Source organism: Saccopteryx leptura, chromosome 6, assembly GCF_036850995.1.
Source record: "Saccopteryx leptura isolate mSacLep1 chromosome 6, mSacLep1_pri_phased_curated, whole genome shotgun sequence".
NCBI classification, from domain to species: domain Eukaryota; kingdom Metazoa; phylum Chordata; class Mammalia; order Chiroptera; family Emballonuridae; genus Saccopteryx; species Saccopteryx leptura.
In genome coordinates, this window is record NC_089508.1 from 45303985 (window position 1) to 45326187 (window position 22203).

The following is a 22203-nucleotide window of genomic DNA, read 5'->3' on the forward strand; positions in this document are numbered from 1 at the left end:
AGTCTTTCTAATTGTGCATGGTGAGCAAAACAGTTTGAAAAACATGGGCTTGGAGATATGAAGTCTGAACTCCTTAAGCAAGCACGTAAGACCCTCTATGATGTGAACCCCTCCTTAACCGCTTTCTCACTCTCAACACTGTCTTGCCCTGTGTTCCACTAATTTAGAACTGCTTATGATTTCACCTAAGTAAGACACCAAGCCTTTTTGTTTCTTTCATCTCTGTGCATTTAAATCCTCTTGGACTGTTGATTCCACCGTGTTCTTTACCTTGGCAACTTCCACTCATCATGTAAGCCTCAGCTTAAGAAACAGGAATCCTGTCTTGTACGCTCCAGGGTGGGCTGCGTGCCCTTTCATAACATGCCAGCGGACTTTGGTTAACAAGGCTGTAATACTGTAATGATTTATTTACGTGTTCGTTGCCGGCACTATACTAAGTTCTTTCAGTGCAAGTTTATCTTAGTCATTTTTTCTTTTAGTCATTTTTTAATTTCAAAGAAGAGGCACACTACCTGTAACGTACTAGGCTCTCGTGCAATAAATATTTGTTCAAAGAATTAACAAGGTAAGGAAGAAAAAAATCAATCAGGATGCGGACAACGTAAGTGCGACGCAGACTCCCACCATCAGAGGGCGCCGACGCACCTGGACCAGTGCGCAGGAGCACTAGGCGGGCGGGCGGGCGGGCGCCGCAGCGGTAGCGGCGGCGGCGGCAGTCTTGGCTGTGGCCGGGGGAAGTGAATGGTTTTACCCAGAGGGCCTCGCGCCGCCTTTCTCTGCTGGTACCGGCGCTGCTCCCTGCTCCTCCTCCCTGGCCATGGCGTTTACGTTCGCGGCCTTCTGCTACATGCTGGCGCTGCTGCTTACTGCCGCACTCATCTTCTTCGCCATCTGGCACGTGAGTAGTCGGCGCCTCCGGGGGGGGGGGGGAGCCGAGGGAGGGCGAGGCGGCGGCGCAGCCTCTTATCCGGGCCCGCGGTCGGCGTGGCAACGGCCCCCCAAATCTGTGCGCCGGGGAGCGGGGCGGGGCGGGGTGGGCAGGCTTCGCTGCCCGGGCTCTGCTGGCCTGGGCTCTGCGCCCTCGCTCCCTAGGCCCGGGGCTGCGGGTCCTGGAAGAGGCGAAGCGTACGGTGGTTTGATGGATGCGCCCGCCGGGTCCCGGCACAGGCCGCGCGCCGCTGCGCCTCCCTCGCTGGGGGGCCGGCCGCTGTCCTGCGGGGCCCTGCGGTACCCCGCTTCGCTGGTGCGGACCCTCGGCCGCCCCCGTCCTGCACCCCCGCATTCCCAGAGGGGCGTGCGCCTTACTTAGCGGAAATCAAACTTTTCCGAATTATTAAGACAGGCTGACTTTCTTTTCGGGTTTCCGCAGGAGTATGGCCCGAAGGAGAGTTGTAACCTACTTGAAATGAATTTCCAACTCTCCTTTCCCGTAGTTGTTGGGTGCTCTTTAAGTAGAATCATTGTTTTCGGATTGTTTCCTTGTGAACTTTGATGCAGACTGCATTGATTACTTTGTTGACCTTATCTCCGAACTTTTCCCCCCTAAATCATACTTTGACCGCCAGAGTTTCTCAAGAGACAGTCTTCCCAGCCACCTCTGTATTCTGGGTAGCTTGATTTAATAGAAGTACAGGTAGTTTTAATTTGATTTTGAAAATGCTTAGAAACCTTAAGCTTCCCTAGGGGAGTTTTTTTCCTTTTTTTTTTTCTTTTCTTTTCTTTTTACTGACATGCTGCAGGATAGAAGCCCATCCCTATGGCCCCGGGAAGGAACAAGTAAGTTCCCTGAGACATAGTGCTACAAAGGATTTTAAAGGAAACCTGTTCCTCCAGTGCAAAATTAGAAGCAGCCTTCTGGAAATGAGCATTCATTAAAAATTTATCTTCTGCCCTGGCCGGTTGGCTCAGCGGTGGAGCGTCGGCCTAGCGTGCGGAGGACCCGGGTTCGATTCCTGGCCAGGGCACACAGGAGAAGCGCCCATTTGCTTCTCCACCCCTCCGCCGCGCTTTCCTCTCTGTCTCTCTCTTCCCCTCCCGCAGCCAAGGCTCCATTGGAGCAAAGATGGCCCGGGCGCTGGGGATGGCTCTGTGGCCTCTGCCTCAGGCACTAGAGTGGCTCTGGTCGCAACATGGCGACGCCCAGGATGGGCAGAGCATCGCCCCCTGGTGGGCAGAGCGTCGCCCACAGGGGCGTGCCGGGTGGATCCCGGTCCGGCGCATGCGGGAGTCTGACTGTCTCTCCCTGTTTCCAGCTTCAGAAAAATGAAAAAAAAAAAAAAAATTATCTTCTATTTGCTTCGCCCCTCCCCTTTATATTCTGGTATCCTCTGGACTGTTCTTAATTTGAATGATTGAGCATGTTCACTGTCATGTAAATTTTAAGTCAGGTTTTATGCCCATGACAAGGATTTGTTCATGGAACATAAAGGGGCAGAGTCATTTAAATGGCAGCAGCGTCTTCTGCAAAAATAATCTGAAAGGTAGAGTTATAGCACAAATCCATTTCCTTTTGCTACAGAGTGCAATTATGTTTATAATTGTTAAAAAACTCAACTGTTTGTGTAGTGGGGAATGCATATGTGAGCTGTTAAGTAACTGCTCCCTCAAAATGCTTGTCACTGGGAACCAGTAAATTGAAGGGCATTTTAGGCTCTTTGGTGAACAATAAATAAAGATAATTTGGGATGCATACCAGCTCCATCTTAGTAAGCCTCGGATGAAACTGAAACGTGTAGTTCCCTTCCATCTCTGGATGTGGATTTAAGTCACTTCCTGCCAGATGGTTGTTGCTTTTTGTTTTCTGAGTGATGAGGATTCTTAGAAGAGAGCTGTGGATGGCCTTTTTTACATTTTGAATCGGATTGTGTTTGGCTTAAGGAAAACCTGAACTGCACTTTTTAAAAATGGGTAATTTAGCCCAGGCTGGTTAGCTCGGTTGGTTGGAGCGTCCTCCTGAAGTGCAGAGGTTGCTGGTTCGATCCCCAGTCAGGGCACATACAGGAACAGACAGATGTTTCTGTCTCTCTCTCCTTCCCTCTCTCACTAAAATCAGTAAGTTAAAAAAAAAAATTTTTTTAATGGGTAGTTTAGTCTTAGCTTTGAAATGAATCTGTGTCCAGGTGAAGTAGATCATTTTAAGTCCTATTTTAGAATGGAAAATAGATTGTACTCTACATATCAGTGGAGACCTTTTACCCTTGGGGATTTCTTAGTGGTTCAGAGGAGTATGCATCCTTTGGGAACAAATTGAAAATTCTAAATAAATGTGTAGCTTTAATTTTTCTATGTACTACATAAGCTTTGGTTTATTTTCTTAACATAGTTTAAGTATCTGTCAGAAGACTCATTTGGAAATTCCAAGTATAAATTTACAAAATCCTGTTTACATTAATCGTTGTAGGGAGAATGGTTTTTATGCTGATGGTAATGTCTGTCAGTTCTGTCTTAAGTCATGTGATTGATGCTCTGTGGAGACCAGAGTTGAGAGCACAGATTTGTTTGAAAGCTAAAAATACAGAAGTCATTCCCTAAAGACTGACTTTGTCAGATTTGAAGGTATCCTGAATTGGAGTTTGGTATTTTTATGGATTTATTTGTTTTGTGCTTGCAGTTCTGTGAGAAATTCTGTGAACATCTTTGTCTTGATGCAGTCACAGGTGATTTGAAAACCACTAGTTTAAGAATCTTTTCAGCCTGACCAGGTGGCGGTGCAGTGGATAGAGTGTTGACCTGGGATGCTAAGGACCCAGTTTTGAAACCCCAAGGTCGTTGGCTTGAGCGCCGGCCCACCAGCTTGAGTGCAGGGTGGCTGGCTTCAATGTGGGGTCATAGACATGACCCCAAGGTCGCTGGCTTGAGCAAGGAGGTCCACTGGCTTGACTGGAGCTCGCTGATAAAGGCATATATGAGAAAGCAATCAATGAACAACTTAAGTACTGCAACAATGAATTGATGCTTCTCATCTCTCCCCCTTCCTGTCTGTCCATCTCTGCCTCCCCCCCCCCCTTCTCCCTTTCCTTATCTCTCTCTCTCTCTTAAAAAAAAAAAAGCCCTGGCTGGTTGGCTCAGCGGTAGAGCGTCGGCCTAGCGTGCGGAGGACCCGGGTTCGATTCCCGGCGCCCATTTGCTTCTCCACCCCTCCGCCGCGCTTTCCTCTCTGTCTCTCTCTTCCCCTCCCGCAGCCAAGGCTCCATTGGAGCAAAGATGGCCTGGGCGCTGGGGATGGCTCTGTGGCCTCTGCCTCAGGCGCTAGAGTGGCTCTGGTCGCAACATTGCGACGCCCAGGATGGGCAGAGCATCGCCCCCTGGTGGGCAGAGCGTTGCCCCTGGTGGGCGTGCCGGGTGGATCCTGGTCGGGCGCATGCGGGAGTCTGTCTGACTGTCTCTCCCTGTTTCCAGTTTCAGAAAAATGAAAAGGAAAAAAAAAAAAAAAAAAAAAAAAAAGAAAAAGAATGGCCCTGGCTGGTTGGCTCAGTGGTGGAGTGTCGGCCTGGCGTGCAGGAGTCCTGGGTTCGATTACCGGCCAGGGCACACAGGAGAAGCGCCCATCTGCTTCTCCACCCCTCCCTCTTTCCTTCCTCTTTGTCTCTCTCTTCCTCTCCCGCAGCCGAGGCTCCATTGGAGCAAAGATGGCCCGGGCACTGGGGATGGCTCTATGGCCTCTACCTCAGGCGCTAGGATGGCTCTGGATGCAACAGAGCGACGCCCCAGATGGGCAGAGCATCGCCTCCTGGTGGGCGTGCCAGATGGATCCCGGTCGGGCGCATGCGGGAGTCAGTCTGACTGCCTCCCAGTTTCCAGCTTCGGAAAAATGCAAAAAAAAAAAGAATCTTTTCAGAAGAGTTTTGTATATAGCACTTACACAGAAACCCAGTCAGCAACCTACTCATTAAAAGATCCCTTGAAATCACCTGCAGAAAATGTTCAGTCAAAATAGGTTAGTTTTATTTTTTTTAATTTTTTAAAATTTTATTTATTGATTTTAGAGAGGGGGGAGAGAGAAGGGGAGGAGCAGGAAGCATCAACTTGTAGTAGTTGCTTCTCTCCTCTGTGCCTTGACAGGCCAAGCCCAGGACCTCGAACTGGCAACCTCAGCGTTCCAGGTTGATGCCCACCCACTGCTCCATGATAGGTCAGGCAAAAAACAAAAAAGGTTAGTTTTAGAATGCGAGTTTTGTGCTCTGCTATCAGATTGAATCTTGTTATAGGCAAGTACTTGTGTTTGTGATAATGGTCCCTGTTTCGAACTTTATTACTAAATGCCTTGGGGGTATGTCACAGCTATTGTCAGGTAATTGGCTAATAATGTCCCTAAATAATTAGAAATTAGTATCTTCTAATTGTACATTTAATTTTCAATGTTTATATATTGTATATTAGGGATCATTGGCAGAAGAAAATGACCTTTGCTTTGGGTGAGTGCCCTGGGTGGGTAGCTCATTTGGTTAGAACGTCCTCCCCCTACGTCAAGGTTGCTGGTTCGATTCCCTGGTGATGCACACACGAGAGTCAACCAGTGAATAAATAAGTGGAACAACAAAGTTGATGTTTTTCTCTTCCTGTTTCTCTCTTCCTCTCTCTTTCTTTCTCTCTCTCGCTCCCCCCTTATTCTCTCTCTAAAAAGATTTAAATTAAAAAAAAGGAAAGAAAGAAAATGCCCTTTGGTGGGTCCTATGTGTGTGTGTGTGTGTGTGTGTGTGTGTGTGTGTGTGGCATAGGGCTATCTCTCTCTTTTCTTTTTTTGCTTCTTACATGCAATAAATATTGATTGAACACTTAAGTATGTGCCAGGCACTATTTTAGGCTCTGAGGCATAGCAGCGAAAAATCTTTGCTTCATTAAGTTTACACTTTATTATTTAGTTATTTTCCTTTTATTCCTATTTTAGTTAGAATTTTCATTAGGTCAGGTTGATGAGTTTTGCAAAATTCTAGAAATTAAAGAAAAAACTATCTTTTTATGAAGCTAAGAACTAAGCCAGCATATTAAAAATCTAGAAATATATGACTCCCATTGGTTACTGATAGTATTGAGTAACACTGTCACACATACCAAGATGGTCTTCATAATCCTCAGAGGAAGGGCGGAGTTCTTCTGTCCTGAGGGGACCAGTGGCAGCAACTAAAATATCTCCTCCATAAATTTGGTGCCTTTGGCTTCTTATTTTGATGCCTGACTTAACATCACAAAGTGGTACATTTCCCATTTTGACTTTTTAGTACATTTTGATTTGAAGTTGTGTTTAGTGATCTTACATGTTTAAGCCCCATTTCTCCAGAGTCTGGACAAAGGCATTTTACCAGATGTTTTAGGTGGATGCAATGTTTTTCACCTTATCAAATTTTCAGCTTTCACTTATCATACTCTTAGAAACTGGCCTTACCTGGGCCAACCCTTATTCAGTCTTTAGTTTAGTGACCAGATGAAATGACCTGCATGCAGTAGGAATGTGCATAGAACATGAAAGGGGGGCAGATTGATCACTTTTATAGTGGGCCGGACAGGGTTCTGCTCCTGCTCCGAAGAATCCTCCCTCTGGGGCAGACACAGCCTCTGGGTGCAGAGCTGGTGCAGACGAGCCCTGGCGCTTGGTTGCAGGGGTACGGGCTGGCGAGGAGCACCCACCTGGCCTTTGTGCTGTGCAGAAGCTGCACTCCTGTATGTGGTGGTCCTGGCCATGAAGTTGAATAATCCCTAGTGTTTCTCTATTCTGAGACCATTTCTTACATTTCCAGATTGAAATAGGACTTTGAAATGTATGTATTTGGGTACAAATGGGGACAAATTGAAGCATGCGAGTACATCTCTTGTGTTTCACTGAACACTGTGATAGCGGAGGAGCATGCAAAGATGATTAAAAACATTTCCCCCTGAGGGGCACAGTCTGGTGGGGGACACACCTGTGTGTACTGTTCTCCAGTGCAAGAAATCGCATCCTGGCAGCATTATAGAGCCCTGTGCTATGGGGAGATTAGACACAAAGGCACTTAGGTCTGTCAGAGGAGTCAGGGAAACCCGCGGAGAGCAGTTGACATAGAAAGAAGGTTTTTGGGATAGAAATTTTGATACATAATTATGGGTGAGGCGAAGATCACTTCAAGTCTAACTTGAGAGGCAGAGAAAAAAATTGAAAAGTGAAGATACTTATCACAGTTGTATCAGATCATTTTAGTGGTTATTACTATACAAGCGTTTTCAGTTAAGCCTGATTCTAGTTTAGTAGTACATACTGAGTGTACTGTAAATGAGTACATGTAATGTTGGTACACTTTTGCTTTTGTTTTATTAACTTTAATTATTGTTTGATGATGGGGCATGTTTGTTGCTTTTTATTCAAGTGAGAGATCCTAACTGTTTTAATTTTATTTTAGATTATAGCATTTGATGAGCTGAAGACTGATTACAAGAATCCTATAGACCAGTGTAATACCCTGAATCCTGTAAGTTATAATATCGGGTTTTTCTTTAGAGTTTAAAACTTTTTGCTTTTAACTTGAAATAATTTGAAAATGGCCAATATTCTCAGTAGCATGATATATTTGTACTTTTTGAAACAGGCACTTTTAAAAAATATTCTTCTTTTCTGTCCTGCTTGACTGTTCTGACTATTATTAATCTGCTGGTGATCTTGTCAGCTGTCATACTAACATTCTTCCAATCTGCTTTTTACATTTTCGGCCAGACAGTTGAAAAGGTCAAAAAGATTAAAAGAGTCAAAATTGCATTGAAGGTGTGTACTGCTTTTTTAGTTTAATATTTTAATGCTACATTCATTTCACGGGGAGGGTTAAGGCATTTGTATTTGTAAAATGTTCTGTTCAGTGTGCTCGTTCATACGCCTGTTAAGGTTTATGATTTCATGAAATTTCATATTTTATGCAAATGCTTGCTGGCCCAGTCAAGTAGGGAAAGCTGTTAAATGCTTATGCATTTTAAAAAAAATGTTATAGCCATAGGCACTTCTATATTAAATTGTTGGGTGCAGTGTTGACAGTTGGTTAACATAACATGACTTTAATACACTGTGGGCTTATTCACCTGTTGTGACTGGGAGGGAGTGTTCAGTCTCCTATCGTGTTATCTTTGGTTATGTCTATTCTATTCTGGAATTAACTCACTGTTTCAGCTGGTGTTCATTCAGAGCCTTTTCTTTAAGGTAGATAGCTCTTTTCTTAGGCTCTAGAATTTTACAGTAAAGCCAACCTCTGGACTCTTGGTACCAGAATTTTGTAGATAACAATTTGTATAAATATCTATATAGTTATTTGTAATATGATATATATCCACTTTAAATTACACAGATCTGCCTTATACTATGTTCTGAACTCCGATGGGTTTAATTATAATGTGACTCCATTGTGCTTGGGGTTCTCTCTATATTTTTGACTTTGTTTACTTACCTCATTTAGAAAGATTCCCCTTTAGCCTGTACGTTTGATTTCACCTCGCTGGTTAGAAACTGAAAGGTTTTTGTTAGAAAGTAGTGGATATGTCTTCAAGAAATAGAATACAATAATTCATCTTTAAAAATTACTTCATGAAGATGAGAATTTGTGTAGACTTCAGTTATGTAAAAAAATAGCTTGCTAGAAGGATTTTATTTGGAAATGAGTATATAACAGCAATTTTTAACCAGTGTGCTGCAACAATTTTTAAAACATGCAGTGCCTGGCCCTGACCAGTTGGCTCAGTGGTAGAGCAGCACTGGCGTGTGGATGTCCCAAGTTTGATTCCTGGTCAGGGCACACAGGGGAAGTGCCCATCGGTTTCTCCACCCCTTCCCCTCTGGCATTTCCCTCTCTCTCTCTTTCTCTCTTCCCCTTCTGCAGCCATGCCTCAATTGTAGCGAGCTGGCCCTGGGCGCTGAGGATGGCTCCTTGGCCTCTGCCTTAGGTGCTAAGCAAAAGCTCAGCAATAGGGCAACACATCACATGGGCAGAGCATCACCCCCTAGTGGGCTTGCCAGGTGGATCCCGGTTGGGACCCCAGTGGGAGTCTGTCTCTGCCTCCCCTCCTCTCACTGAATTAAAAAAAAATGCAGTGCCTATCTAGTCAGGGCATTAATCTCTTTTCTCTTAGATTGTCAACTTAAAAAAATGACAACAGCCAGCGCAACAATAGCCATCTGTGTGAATGAATCACAACTATATGTCTTTTATTTTTTTGTCAGATCGACAAAAATATTTTTTGGTGTGCCACAGAATTAGTTTCTGTGTGCCCTGAGATGAAGAAGGTTGAACATTGCTGGTCTATAAAGTTAGTTTGCTACTTTATCATTCTTTTAGGTAAATACGATTGATGGAATAGATTTCTAGTTTGTCTTTAAAGAACTGTTTCAGTATGACTTGATGTAGGTACATTTAAAATTATTAACTTACTAGCTTGTTTCTCTGTTCTTATGAAACAAAATATGAGATGACTGCCTTCCCTTTGGAAAGTATCTTAGTTTACTGTTGAAGCTAATGATGACACAGAATCTAGAAACAGATTTCACCTTCTGACAGCTGTTTGATAATATTCTGTCTTTTGGCTTTTCATTACTTCAAAAAAGCACACGATGAGGAGGATAATAGCTGAAATCGGATGAGTGCTTTCCTGTGTCCCAGGCTCTGAGCTAAGCATCTCTACTTGGGTTTTGTCATCCAGTTCTCCTGACAGTCTTGAGACAGGTCTGTTGTTGTTTTCTTGATAGAGTAAACCTAGGCTTAGCAAGATCAAAGCGCTTAGCCCGAGGTCACACAGTGAAGCTATAGCTAGAATTTAACCCAGACAGCCTGATTTTACAGCTCAAGCTCTTCTTGTATTTTCCTAAAAACTATAAACTTAAGAGGGGATAATTTCATTTTAATCTATAATAGGTGATTTTTGGCTTTTCTTAATGGAAAGAAATTTTCACTTAGAAAAGACATGTGCTTGGGACATCCTAATGCTGCAGTAGGTTGGAAGGAAGTTTTATATAAGCACAAGTTGTGTTATGGATAGGGTGCTGGTAATTGGCTTAATAGCAGTGCATCTGACAGTTTTCCCTATTAAAAATTTGTCTTGACAATTCTGCCAAAGTATGAGGGAAGACAAGAACCATTATTTTTAAAAATGTGAACCTTAACTAGAAAATACTATGATTTGCATGTTGAATTGCTATCACTTCAGTCATATTTGCATGAGGTGTATTTTTCTGGATACTAGTTTTGTGTAAATGTTGGTATAAATGTTGGTTTCTAAGTGGAATAACTTTTGTGGCACGTATGGGAAAATTTCATCATTAAAGAATGATTGGAGAGGATTGGTTTTTATGAGAAGTACATAGTAAAAGTTTCTGGACTTTTTTTTTTTAAGAAGGGGGACTGCGGCATTTGTTTCTTATTAGAACTGGTAGAGTTGCAGATTATATTCACTTACTAAAGTACAGGGGGTTCTTGGGTTACGATACAGTTTCGTTCCTACGATAGTGATGTAACCCGAATTTTGGTGTAAGTCAAAACACACCCTAGTCTAAGTCATGTACCTATCCTAACACAGTTGTAAAATCATAATCTAGGACATAAAAACACAACTAAACCACAGAAAATGGAAAAGCACATAAATATACTGTACTGTAGTAACAGACAAAAATGACAAAAATGAGTGTATAAAGAATTTCTTACCTTTATCCCTGTGGTTGGCTTGCACACTGGAAGGGGCATTGCAAGATGGGAGAGAGTGACCTATTGGGAGGAGGAAGCTGGAGAGGCGGGAGAACCTGCAGAAGGTGCTGGAGATACTGGGTCAGGGGAATCGGGATTGCCTAAGGAACATGCAGGAGATGCTGGAGATGATTCTACCTGTACTACAGGTGTTTCAGCTCGAGAAGCCGCTGATGTAGAGGGTACAGGATCTGTTGCAGGCCTCTCTACCATAAAGAATTGTTCCAGGTTAGTTTGGAAGGTTGATAACCAATTCTCTTCCAAAATCTGCCTATAGCATTGCAAGGCATCCATAACAGCTCTGTGCACCTTACTGAATCTGTCATCGCTGGGGCCCTCAGCCTGAAATTTTGCCAACCCATGCTCTACCATAGAAAAATCTTCTGCCAGACCCTTGGTAGTAAGTCTCTTGGGTTCTGGGGTCTCACTGTGTCTTCCTCTTCACTCTGCTGCTTCTCCAGCTGAATGAGATCCTCAGCAGACAGCTCCTCTCCATATGATGTCAGTAGCTCTTTTGTTTAGAAGCCATGATAAGGGCCAAAAAGTCACCAAACAAAGCAACACAAGTGGAACACTTGCGCTTTTAACAGTCCAAAACGGCGCAGGTAAGCGTACCCCGGGACGCCAACTCCCTCACTCGTATGCCACATTACTGCATATTCTTCTGCCGTGTGCAGCCAAACTAGTTTGCTCACGTAGTCTGTAGGTATGATGCCGATGGCATAAGCTGAAACACTCATGTCCCAACTTTTTAAAGTTTTTATGGGAGTGAGCATCTTGAACTTGAAACGTATGTCAAGACTGTCGTAACCCGAGGACACCCGTATATTATTTAAGATCAGCAGGGATCATGCTTTCAGAGTCATTCTGTCTCCATACCTCAGCCAGTAAGTGTAGGGTGAAAACTTGGATGATTTATATTGTAGGTATCAATTGGCTTTTAGAAAGCCAATTTTAATTTTCTTTATTAAAAAGAAAATTCTATTATTTAAGTTAGGATTGTGAACAACAGCTGCAGTGGAACTGTTAATAAAATGTCCTTTTATATTGGTTGGTTCTAGTAGTAGTCATTGAGTTTTAAAGATTTCCTATGGGCATTTTCTTGTTTAGAGACGGTAGATTTTTAACTCTGATGTTAAATAAATGCTGGCTTTAAGATTTTTGCTATTTACAAGTTTATATTAAGTTTGTAGAAAATATCTGGTTGGTGGTGTGGGTTAGTTGATTTTATTGGGATATCATTTAAAATAGTATTTATCAAAAACTTCTCTCTGTACCTTTAATTGGAAAAGTAATTTGGGAGTATTAGAAAATGGGCTTGAGTATGGAATCTAATGATATTATTTCTTCAACTATGGTTTCCCATCAGGAATGATATGATAATGTTGAAGATTTATATAATTTTAATTTGGTATGATGCAGACATTTGAGAAACTAGCTTTGTAGCTGTGACTTATAGGAAGTCCTTTAGCTGCAAATTGCAGTGAAAGGTGTTGGTATTTTTATTTAACAATGCCATTAGGCTGAAATCCTTAGGATGAGAAAGATAAAGCGTTAACTCCTGGTCATTTTATAAAATGCATTTTGCTTGAATTAATTTTTTCCTCATTTAATACTTCCTGTTATCAAAAGGTTTATTTCGTCTTTGAGTTCTGAGCTTCTTTTGGCCTGCCCTGCCTGTAGCATTTCATTGAGAAGCAGGATTAAAGAAACCGGAAGGCCGTGTAAAAACGGAAGCTCAGGATTTGGGGAAATTTTGATTTTGTGGGTCAGAACTCAGTCTTTTCCCTCCTACATTGCAGAAAGCACCTCATTTGCATTTGTGCATATTGGCGTTCTTTCCTCCCTGACTGTGCTGAGATTATTGGCTGTTGGCTTTCCATTAAAATATTTCTTTGTGGTAATGTGATGTGGTTTGTTAAATAATGTATATGTAATATTCTGGGTTTCTGTTAAAGGCTTTAATGCTATGTGTAAACTTCTAACGGGGAGTTTTGTTTTTGTGGATTTTTTTCATATCATGTTGCATGTGATCAAATACATCATTTTTGTATTTTTATCATTGTTGAATAGTGGAAAGAAAAAATATTACAGTTGGTTTGCAAACAACTGAACAGTCTGGGTGGTAACTTTGTATAATATAATCTACTGCTTTAAGAATTTGAGGTTTAAATATTAGGCTAAGAAAAAATGTTATTCTTTTAGTGCAAAGCTGTATCTTTGATTTGTTTGTAATCCTCCTTTTGGTAAAAAGTTAAATATGGGAAACTCAGTACCATTTTTCATCTTTGATTTTAAGAAAACAGTAACTTTTCATTATGGAAATTGGGTTGCCACCCGCTTTCCAAATTAGCAATTGATTTACTGCCCAGGCATTTTGATAACTGGTTTGTGTTTTTCTTCCAGCTTGTACTGCCAGAGTACCTCATCCATGCTTTCTTCTGTGTCATGTTTCTTTGTGCAGCAGAGTGGCTCACACTTGGTCTCAATATGCCCCTCTTGGCATATCATATTTGGAGGTAATATTTAGATATACTTCTAATACTTTTCCTAATTTTAATTATACTATAGTTAATACGGTTATCTTACATGTTAGTCACCTAAATGAAAAACTGAAAATTAGTTTGCATTTATTTTAAAAATTAAGTGGATGAGCAAATAATTGATTTCATATCTCTTAAGGAGCTTATTTTATTACTCTTTAAAGGTGTTTTTTTTAATGAGGTATAACTTACAATAGTGTGCCTAAGTCTGAAGCATAAAGCTCAATGAGTTTGTCCATACATACACACCTGTGAAACCCACCCAGATTGAGACATACAACAGATCTCGCCCCCTGGAAGATTCCTCTGCGCCCCATTCCTGTCAGTCACCCCAGTACCTCCCAAAGAAAACCACTGACCTCTAAAAAGTTATTCGCCTGTCTTTGAACTTTATGTAAATCAGTGCCTATCCAACTTCTTTCTTTGTGTTTATGACTTAAATTTGGTTATTTATAAAAGATATTTGTATTTCATAACTTATAAAGTTTCTGTCTGATCTATAGAGTTAGATGTTATAAGTAAATGTAAAAATCACATTGCCCTTGATTTTTAAGAAATATATACTGAACTAGTGTTTAGGAATCAAAGGTAGCTGACTCTGAAATGGTTAAAAGTGTGCATATTTAGAAATAAAATGAGAAAGAAGGATAAAGCAAGTGTGGTAAGTGGGAACATTTGAATGTCTGGTGAAGTGTTCTTTTACCTTTTCTGTATGTCTAAACTTATGGTAAAATAAAAAGGTTAAAAGAAAAAAGTCTTATTTCCTTTTTGCAGTTATTCTTATTCTTGGATTTCTGAAAAAGTGTAGAATAAACCAGATCTGACTTGTTTAGCTGAGTACTGTTTGTTTAGGGGCTCTAGTTTTTAAATTAAGATGATGAAAGGAAAGAACTTCATCTCTGTCTTCCCTATGTGGACCACCTCTCGTAACAAATATTAGGCAAAAACCCTCCTTCCCACCCCAAGTTTGCTCCCTTTCTGAGTGGCTAATAGACTGTGTTTATTACAGGTATATGAGTAGACCAGTGATGAGTGGACCAGGACTTTATGACCCTACAACCATCATGAATGCAGATATTCTAGCATATTGTCAGAAAGAAGGATGGTGCAAATTAGCTTTTTATCTTTTAGCCTTTTTTTACTACCTATACGGGTAAGTTTAAAAAATAAAATGAAAACATGGTTTCACTTTGCTGCCTAAAGTTTGTAGGCATTATGCTTTTAATACCTTAGAATCCACGTGAAGAATAACTCAGCGCCTCGAATGGTGGTAACTGGTAGTGACTGCACACCAGCAGATTCCCCACATGGAGTGTGACTATACTGGTACTTGTCAAGGCAGGCGACTGGTGTGCTGTCAGCAGCAGATAGTTTAGTCAGGGATGCTGCTTCCTACGTTTTTGGACTCATTCAAGAGTGAAGAACAACTCTCATTCTCCATGGGAAAGTAATGACATTGGGAGGATATGGTTTGGTGAATTTGCCAAAAAAACCAAACCAAACCAAACACGCGCGCGCACACACACACACACACACACACACACACACACAAAACCCAGTCTTGTGATTGTGTTTAATTTTTTTCTCTATCATTCTTCACAAACTGTGTATGCGCTGCCATTCATCTTCTGGTTTGCTTGATCTGAATGGGATGAATGAAAGATACAGTTCTATCTTAAAGGATAATGCAATTATCAATTTTTCTCCCTTTCTGCCATTATCAACTTGGGTCATTCCTCTAGGCCAGGTTTCCAACCTTGGCATGGCTGACATTCTAGGCTGGATCAATCTCAGTTGTAGTCCTGTGCATTGTAGGATAGCTAGCGATATCTGTGTCCTCCGCCCACTAGCCGGAAGCACCCCTCCCCCAGTCATTATAATCAGCACTGTCTCCTGGGGGTACAACTGGCCCTGGTTGAGAAGCACTGCTCCAAGTGGACTGTAGGAGAAATAAATTGGCTGCTTATTAAAACTGGAAAGGCACATTGCCACATGTGAGATTATAATTTTTTAAGTGATATAAATATACTTTCTCATCTTTTATTGATTTATATTCAACTAGCAGACTTTCCACCTGATTTTCAAAATATGAAGTAAATTAAATTAGCTGTATGAGAAAAATTCTTATAATATTGGCTTCCATTTCCTTTCCTGTTTGTTACTTGAAGAAGTGATAAGTATTATATGGTAGGGTTATGTTCAGAGTTCTCTTTATGTCATATAAATTTACATTGTTGAAAAGGATGTAGGAAGGGCTAGACTGGAATTTAGGAAATGTTATGCTTTTGGAGGTTATAATCGTCAAAATGAGTGTCCTTCAGTGCATCTCCGGGTGTCACTCATGAAACAGATAGTGAGTCAGTTCTGGACAGGGAAGGTCCACGTGCCATTCTGATTTCTTGTTTTCATTTTTAAGTTTCTGTAACGAAGGTATGGAGCAGTTCTGGCATATAGTAGGCATTTTAAACATTGTTGAAAGAAATGAGTGATTGGATAAGTGATAGAATTGGAGATGTACAGTGTGGGGAAATGTTCATCAGGAGATGGTGGCTCTAGGATATTCATTTCCATTTTAAATTGTCTATTGAGTTTGCTCACCTCCTTGGTTTGTATTTCCTTTTGGAGATACATGGGTTTTTTTTCCTCATTGTTTAATTCATTTTATTATAGTCAGACCAATGCACTGGTCTGATCATTCTTACCCTGTCACCCCAACTCTTACCCTTGGGATTATTTTTATTTATTTATTATTTATTTATTTATTTATTTATTTATTTAGTGACAGAGAGAGTCAGAGAGAGGGACAGGCAGGAAAAGAGAGAGATGAGAAGCATCAATTCTTCGTTGTGGCTTCTTAGTTCATTGATTGATTTCTCATATGTGCCTTGACCGGGGGGCTACAGTAGACTGAGTGACCCTTTGCTTGAGCCAGTGACCTTGGGCTCAAGCTGGTAAGCTTTGCTCAAACCAGATGAGCCTGCGCTCAAGCTGGCGACCTTGGGGTCTCGAACCTGGGTCCTCCGTATCCCAGCCTGATGCTCTATCCACTGCGCCACTGCCCTGTCAGGCCTTGGGATTATTTATAGTCAGGAAAAGGGCAGATGAACTGTGATCAAACCCAGGTGAGGATTTTTTTTTTAAGATTTTTTCTTTTTGTATTTTTCTGAAGTAGAAGCGGGGAGGCAGAGACAGACTCCTGCATGCGCCCAACCAAGATTCACCCGTCACGCCCATTAGGGGGCAATGCTCTGCCTAACTGGGGCTTTGCTCTGTTGCAGCTGGAGAGCCTGAGGCCAAGGCCATGGAGCCATCCTCAGCACCTGGGCCAACTTTTGCTCTCATGGAGCCTTGGCTGCTGGAGGGGAAGAGAGAGAGAGAGAAAGTAGAGGGGGAAGGGTGGAGAAGCAGATGGGTGCTTCTCTTGTGTGCCCTAGCTGGGAATTGAACCTGGGACTTCCATACGCCAGGCCGACACTCGACTGCTGAGTTATCCAGCCAGGGCCTTGGAGATACATGATTTTGAAGCATGCTTTTCCCACATCACTCTTTCTGTAGAGTTGTCTTGGCAGTCCTTAAGCCTAAATCAAATGGATATTGCCTTTTATTTCAGTTGTTTGTCCCTTTTTCTTAACCCTGCTGATGTTGCTTAGAACCTTTCTCTAATAGGAAAGATCGTAAATTGACCATTCCTATCTGTAAAATGGGGATAATAATAGTACTCACCTCCTAGGACTGCTCGGAGGATCCAAGGAGGTCATGTATATAAAAGACATGACTGAGGGCCTGGCAGGAAGTGAGCTCTGGGAGATGCTTGCTCCCATTAATAAACCCCATCCCAAGCAGTGTGCTGTTTGGGATTTCACTAAGCCCTGATCCCCCATCAAGCTTTCAGCTGTGCCATTCTACTTGCTAAAATTGGAAAGGAAATAGGGGACAACTACAACTCATGCATCAAGCCAAGTGCCACCCTAGGCAACAGTCCATAAATGCAAATTAAAATCAATTGTGAACACAATTGTCATTGGTCTTTTTATTTTCTGTGATGATACAAATTTGTTTGCTATATAGAACAGACTCAACTTTTTGGAGCTCTTGGGTTTTATAATTAGGAATGTTTGAATTAACAGCCTTTTTCTTCTTTTCAGCATGATCTATGTTTTGGTGAGCTCTTAGAACAACACACAGAAGAACTGCTCCAGTTAAGTGCATGCAAAAAGCCACCAAATGAAGGGATTCTCTCCAGCAAGATCCTGTTTCCAAGAGTAGCCTATGGAATCTGATCAGTTACATTAAAAAATGACTTCTTATTTTTTAAATGTTTCCACATTTTTTGCTTGTGGAAAGACTGTTTTCATATGTTATACTCGGATAAAGAATTTAAGTGGGATTGAGTATAAATTAATATAAAATGATTACCTCTGGTGTTGAAAGATTTGAACTTGCACTCCTTAGGGAACAGCCATAATCCCTTGAATGATTGCATTAATTATTATCTTTAGTCCATTGGAAGCTTTTATTTATAGGAACTTGTAGGGCTCATTTTGGTTTTATTGAAATGCCATCTAATTACAGATTAGCTGTAGATATCAGGTGCTTCTGATGAACTGAAAATATATATCTGATCAGTGGGAAACTTCATGGGTTTCCTCATCTATCATGTAAATGATTATATATGGATACATTAAAAAAATAAGTGGGACTTTTCCCCTTTGACTTGAATATTATCCTTGTATATTGCATGAGTGAGAGATTTACCATATTTCCATCAGAGCAATATACCTGCTTTAATTCTTAAGCATAAAGGATATGATATAAAAACATGCTGAATTATGAAGAATGCATTTAAAGCTATTTTAAATGTGTTTTAATTTGTAAGACTTATTAAGAAATTGGTTATTATACTTACTGTTCTAATCTGGTGGTAAAGGTAGTCTTAAGAATTTGCAAGTACTTTAGATTTACAAAATAGAATGAAAGAACATTGTATAACTGTCCTGCTGTTCCTTTAGTGTAATACAATAAAACTCTGAAATTAAGACTTATTTTCAGTGCATTGTTTTAAAGATTACAAGTAGCGATTTCATAAATTTGCTTAATCCACAATAAAGACATATCACTGTCAGTTTTTAAAAAATAGAGTATTACATTGTGGTTTTTTTTTTAATATCACGTCTGGATCTAAAAAGCAATATTTTTAAATACTAAGCACATTACTCTTTGTTGTTGCTTGTCAATATTCATAACCATTGATGACACTTCATCATTTTTCTTACCAATTTAAAAAGTTACTGTGGCACTTAAAAATGTTCTAATTTTTAGGTTTTTAGGTAAAATGACTTTATTTTGGCTGCTGCTTGTAAGGCAGGCAGATTATGGTTTGCATGTTTTCATAAGCATATTTGTGCTTTATTTGGGTGAGGAAGTTAAGGCAATTAAAAATAATGTGATTCAGAAGATTCTTAAAGTATCAAAGAATGAAATACCAGTAAATAGGAAGTAGACATAATGGTCAAGGGAATTTATGGATATCTTTGTAGAGTCTTACTGTAAGAACTACTCACATTTAAGAATTAGATGCTGTTTTACTCTCTCTTAGAGAAGAAATGCTTCCTCACATTTTGGAGAGTAGTTGTTAATGTTTTGGGGTTGGGTAAGGGAGGTATGTCGAAGAAGAGGATGTGAAGCAGGAGAGTGAGGGGCCATTTCATGAGAGAAGCTTTAAAGACCTTGTATTTTATAGTCTGGTAAATAGCCTGACCTGACTGTGGGCCAGTTCATGAAGTAAATTATTTATTGAGCACTTGCTAGGCGCTGAAGACTCATTCTCTGAAGATGAGGAGTCACTCAGTTTCTGACCCACCTCACTGTATCAGTTCCCACTTCTGAGTTTTCTTTCTCGTTCACAACTCCTTTTGATCATGAGAGACCTGGCCAAGTCTTCTCTATCCACCAGATAGGTTTCCTGCGGCTTTCATATCCTTGTGAAAGTATTTTTACAACCTAAGTTTTAACAAACATCCTTTTAATAATTTATTCCAGAATATTCTTCAGGATTAATGCAAGGTCTTACTGGTTGTAATTCATGGAAGCAACATGCTCATACTTCAGAAATTAGATATGAAATCCTTAGCTGATTCTTCAAAGATGACTGATAGTGAGGGTCTTCTATCTTGGTACTAGGTTGTTAGTTTCTAGGCATGTAAGTGATTAGAACATTAAGCATTTGGATGGTCTCATATATACTCATCTTTACCTTTTTTATTGTTTATGAAATTAAATCCCTTATGAGAGAAATCAGAAACAAAATACTTTCATTTGACAATATCCTATTAACTCTTACTTGCTCTGAATTTGTCCTCCCTCTTAATCTATAGTATTTTTGGATGGCCATAGCCTTTACTTATATTATTCCTGCAGGTCCAGCTGAGGCATAGTTAGCCTGGCTTGTAATCCTTTCTACCTTATATTAAACTGCCCGCTCTGCAGACAGCTGTTTATTTAGATACTTTTCCCCCCTTGTTACAATCACTTTTGATACTGTGTGCTTTATCTTTAAGAGGTTTCCAGCTCTCAGAAACCATTAGTGTAACATACGGTGGTTTATATTTATACTAACAGCTCTTTGTTGCTATGGGTATTATAGATTCTCCTGGGTTAGAAATCTTATATAACAAATGTAGTCTACTTAGCAGCTTTTCTGTTGAGTCATAATATTATATCATGGCAATATGTCCTGCTAGTATTAAGGCATGGAGGTAGAAACTTATTTAAATGCCAGTATCTGAATTTTATTAATGGCGGCTGCTGATTTTCATAATGCTTAACTGATTTCCCCACCCTCTATCCCAGGGTAGAGGAGAGCTGGCTCTAGGGCTATAGACAAACTGCTAATTTGTTTGAAATTTGAATTATTTCCCATGAGAAGGGGGGATGATAGGAAATGACCAGACAATCCACTTTGGGCATGTGTCAGGTATTACTAAAGCATTTGAGAAATGTTATGAATTATACCATGAACTGTCAGACCTACTACCAGTCAGGTCCAGATTCCCTGATACTGGTCTTTCACAAAGCAACGAAGTACATCGGAGATTACATGGTGTCTGTCTCTTTTAAAGTCTCTTCAGTATTTATCATCTTGAGGACGACTCATGCTAATAGCTCTCGTTAAGAGCTCTTCTCTACTTCTCAAATCAGTGTTTTTTGAAAATATGTCATTTGCATAGAAAGGAAATAGAGATATAGATATACTTTGAAACTAGCAAAATACTTTGATACATTTTTCTTCTGGTTATATGTTTATGATCAGTGTTTATGAACTGTCATTGCCATGGTGCAAATAATGACTTCTGTGTGTCCATTATACCCTGCAGGGGGCTGGGCTTTCACCTTAGTGGTGGCTGCACTATATAGCATTGTGATATATTGAGCCCGTTCTAGTAATGATCTGTATTTTAAAAGTACACATCTAAGCTCTCATTTATATAATTTGATACCCACAAATGTGCATCTCTGATCAGTTGTACAGTATAATTGTAAACCAGAAATTCTGATTGCAAAAAATATTTTAAAACATTTGTTTCAAAGCAGAAAGATAAAAACATTGACACTGTGTCTTGCCTTGTTTAGAAAAGTACTCATATCATTTTGAGAAACTAATGTCTCAAATAATGTAATCTTTTGCTCAAACCCATCCTTGATCTGCAGTCAGACCAGCAGCTCTTGAGTCTTCTGTACTTGTGTTATAGCTCAGAAGATGATTCTGAACAAATGGGTCCCTGGTACTGATCAACAGCTCAGGAGATAGTTCTGAACTAATTAATACTCCAGCATGACGCCAGGAGAAAAAACCGTTCTGTTTCTGGATATGTTGAATAGCTTCCTTAGAACAGTTTTACTAAATCTGTTATGTTTGAAAGGTGTAAACAGTTCTGCTGCTTGTTCTGTTTGGTTTTGGAAAATAGTATTAACCATATAAGGTGATGTATCTGTGGGATCAGAGTGAAGGTTTTATCCTACATTGATTTTATTAATACACATTGTGCAAATGAAGAGGCAGTGAATATCCTGACATGGGAAAAATGAATAATTTTATTGCACAATGCTTCTCTACATTTGCATTTCTTTGGTTACCATGTTTGTATTTTGGAGAAGAAAAATTTCTTGAATAATAGCTTGATGATGGGTAGACTTTAAAAGTGCTAAGAGAAACGTAGAATGTAGTTAGCCATTTGTGCTCATGGTTTGTTCAAGTCTAAGTTAACCTCGATGGTGCTGTACAACTGTCCAAAGACAAGCCCTTAAGTAGTCCTGCCTTCCTAGAGCTTGCTTATTTTGCTTTTGTATATTTAATAAAAACCATCTCAAATGTCGCCTTGTGTAGTTCATGGATAATGGTTGTGTCTGTGTGTTAATTCAATTTCAGCAGCTAACTTTGGCTTGACCAGGACTCTAGATGTATCTCTGCCTCTGCTCTCCTATTGTTTTGAGCGCTGTCCCACAGCTTAGGTAGAGAAACTTTCCAAGAACGTTAAATTGACATATTAAATTTAATAGGACAATTATTTTTGAGTAGTGCCATCCCATGTTTCTCTGTTATGGAATAATTGATGTTTTTCCTTATCTTTGGTATTGAAGTAGTTTAGTTCAGCATTTTAAATGTGGAAGTCTTAACCAGCTCTTGTAGCAGAAATTAAGACATGGATGCACTTTGAAAATTTGGTTGATTATAAAGGATTTGATTAATCCATGCCAGTATTTTCCCTCCGTTTTCTTAAGTGTTCATGAATAAGCTGTATGTTTATATTGGATGAAAACTAATGTAAGATTTGGCCATGTTAATTTCAGTGACTTCCTAAAGTTTAATAGAATATTGTGATTTTAAATTGCATTTGGTTGTAATACCAAAATCATAAGGAAGGTCAATCTATGATTGCAGCCTGTACTTTAAAAAATAACAACTTTCTTGCTATAAC

At 40.2% G+C, this 22203-nt stretch overlaps 1 protein-coding gene across 1 annotated transcript; it reads left to right on the forward strand.

The window, feature by feature from the left end:
- Positions 1-663: 663 nt before the first annotated feature.
- Positions 664-20776, forward strand: CNIH1 (cornichon family member 1). The gene is made up of 5 exons (XM_066342357.1): positions 664-901; positions 7374-7442; positions 13092-13204; positions 14238-14381; positions 17374-20776. Exons 1-5 carry the CDS (start codon positions 821-823, stop codon positions 17399-17401), a joined length of 435 nt encoding a protein of 144 aa, XP_066198454.1. The 5' UTR covers positions 664-820; the 3' UTR covers positions 17402-20776.
- The last annotated feature ends 1427 nt before the right edge of the window (positions 20777-22203 follow it).

What these genes read in the sequence shown, in the direction of transcription:
- CNIH1 (XM_066342357.1), top strand. Translation starts at nt 821, where the DNA reads ATGGCGTTTACGTTCGCGGCCTTCTGCTACATGCTGGCGCTGCTGCTT. An exon ending in AGTGTAATACCCTGAATCCT is followed by an intron (nt 7,443 to 13,091) that starts GTAAGTTATAAT and finishes TTTTTCTTCCAG; the next exon opens with CTTGTACTGCCAGAGTACCT. An exon ending in TTGGCATATCATATTTGGAG is followed by an intron (nt 13,205 to 14,237) that starts GTAATATTTAGA and finishes TGTTTATTACAG; the next exon opens with GTATATGAGTAGACCAGTGA.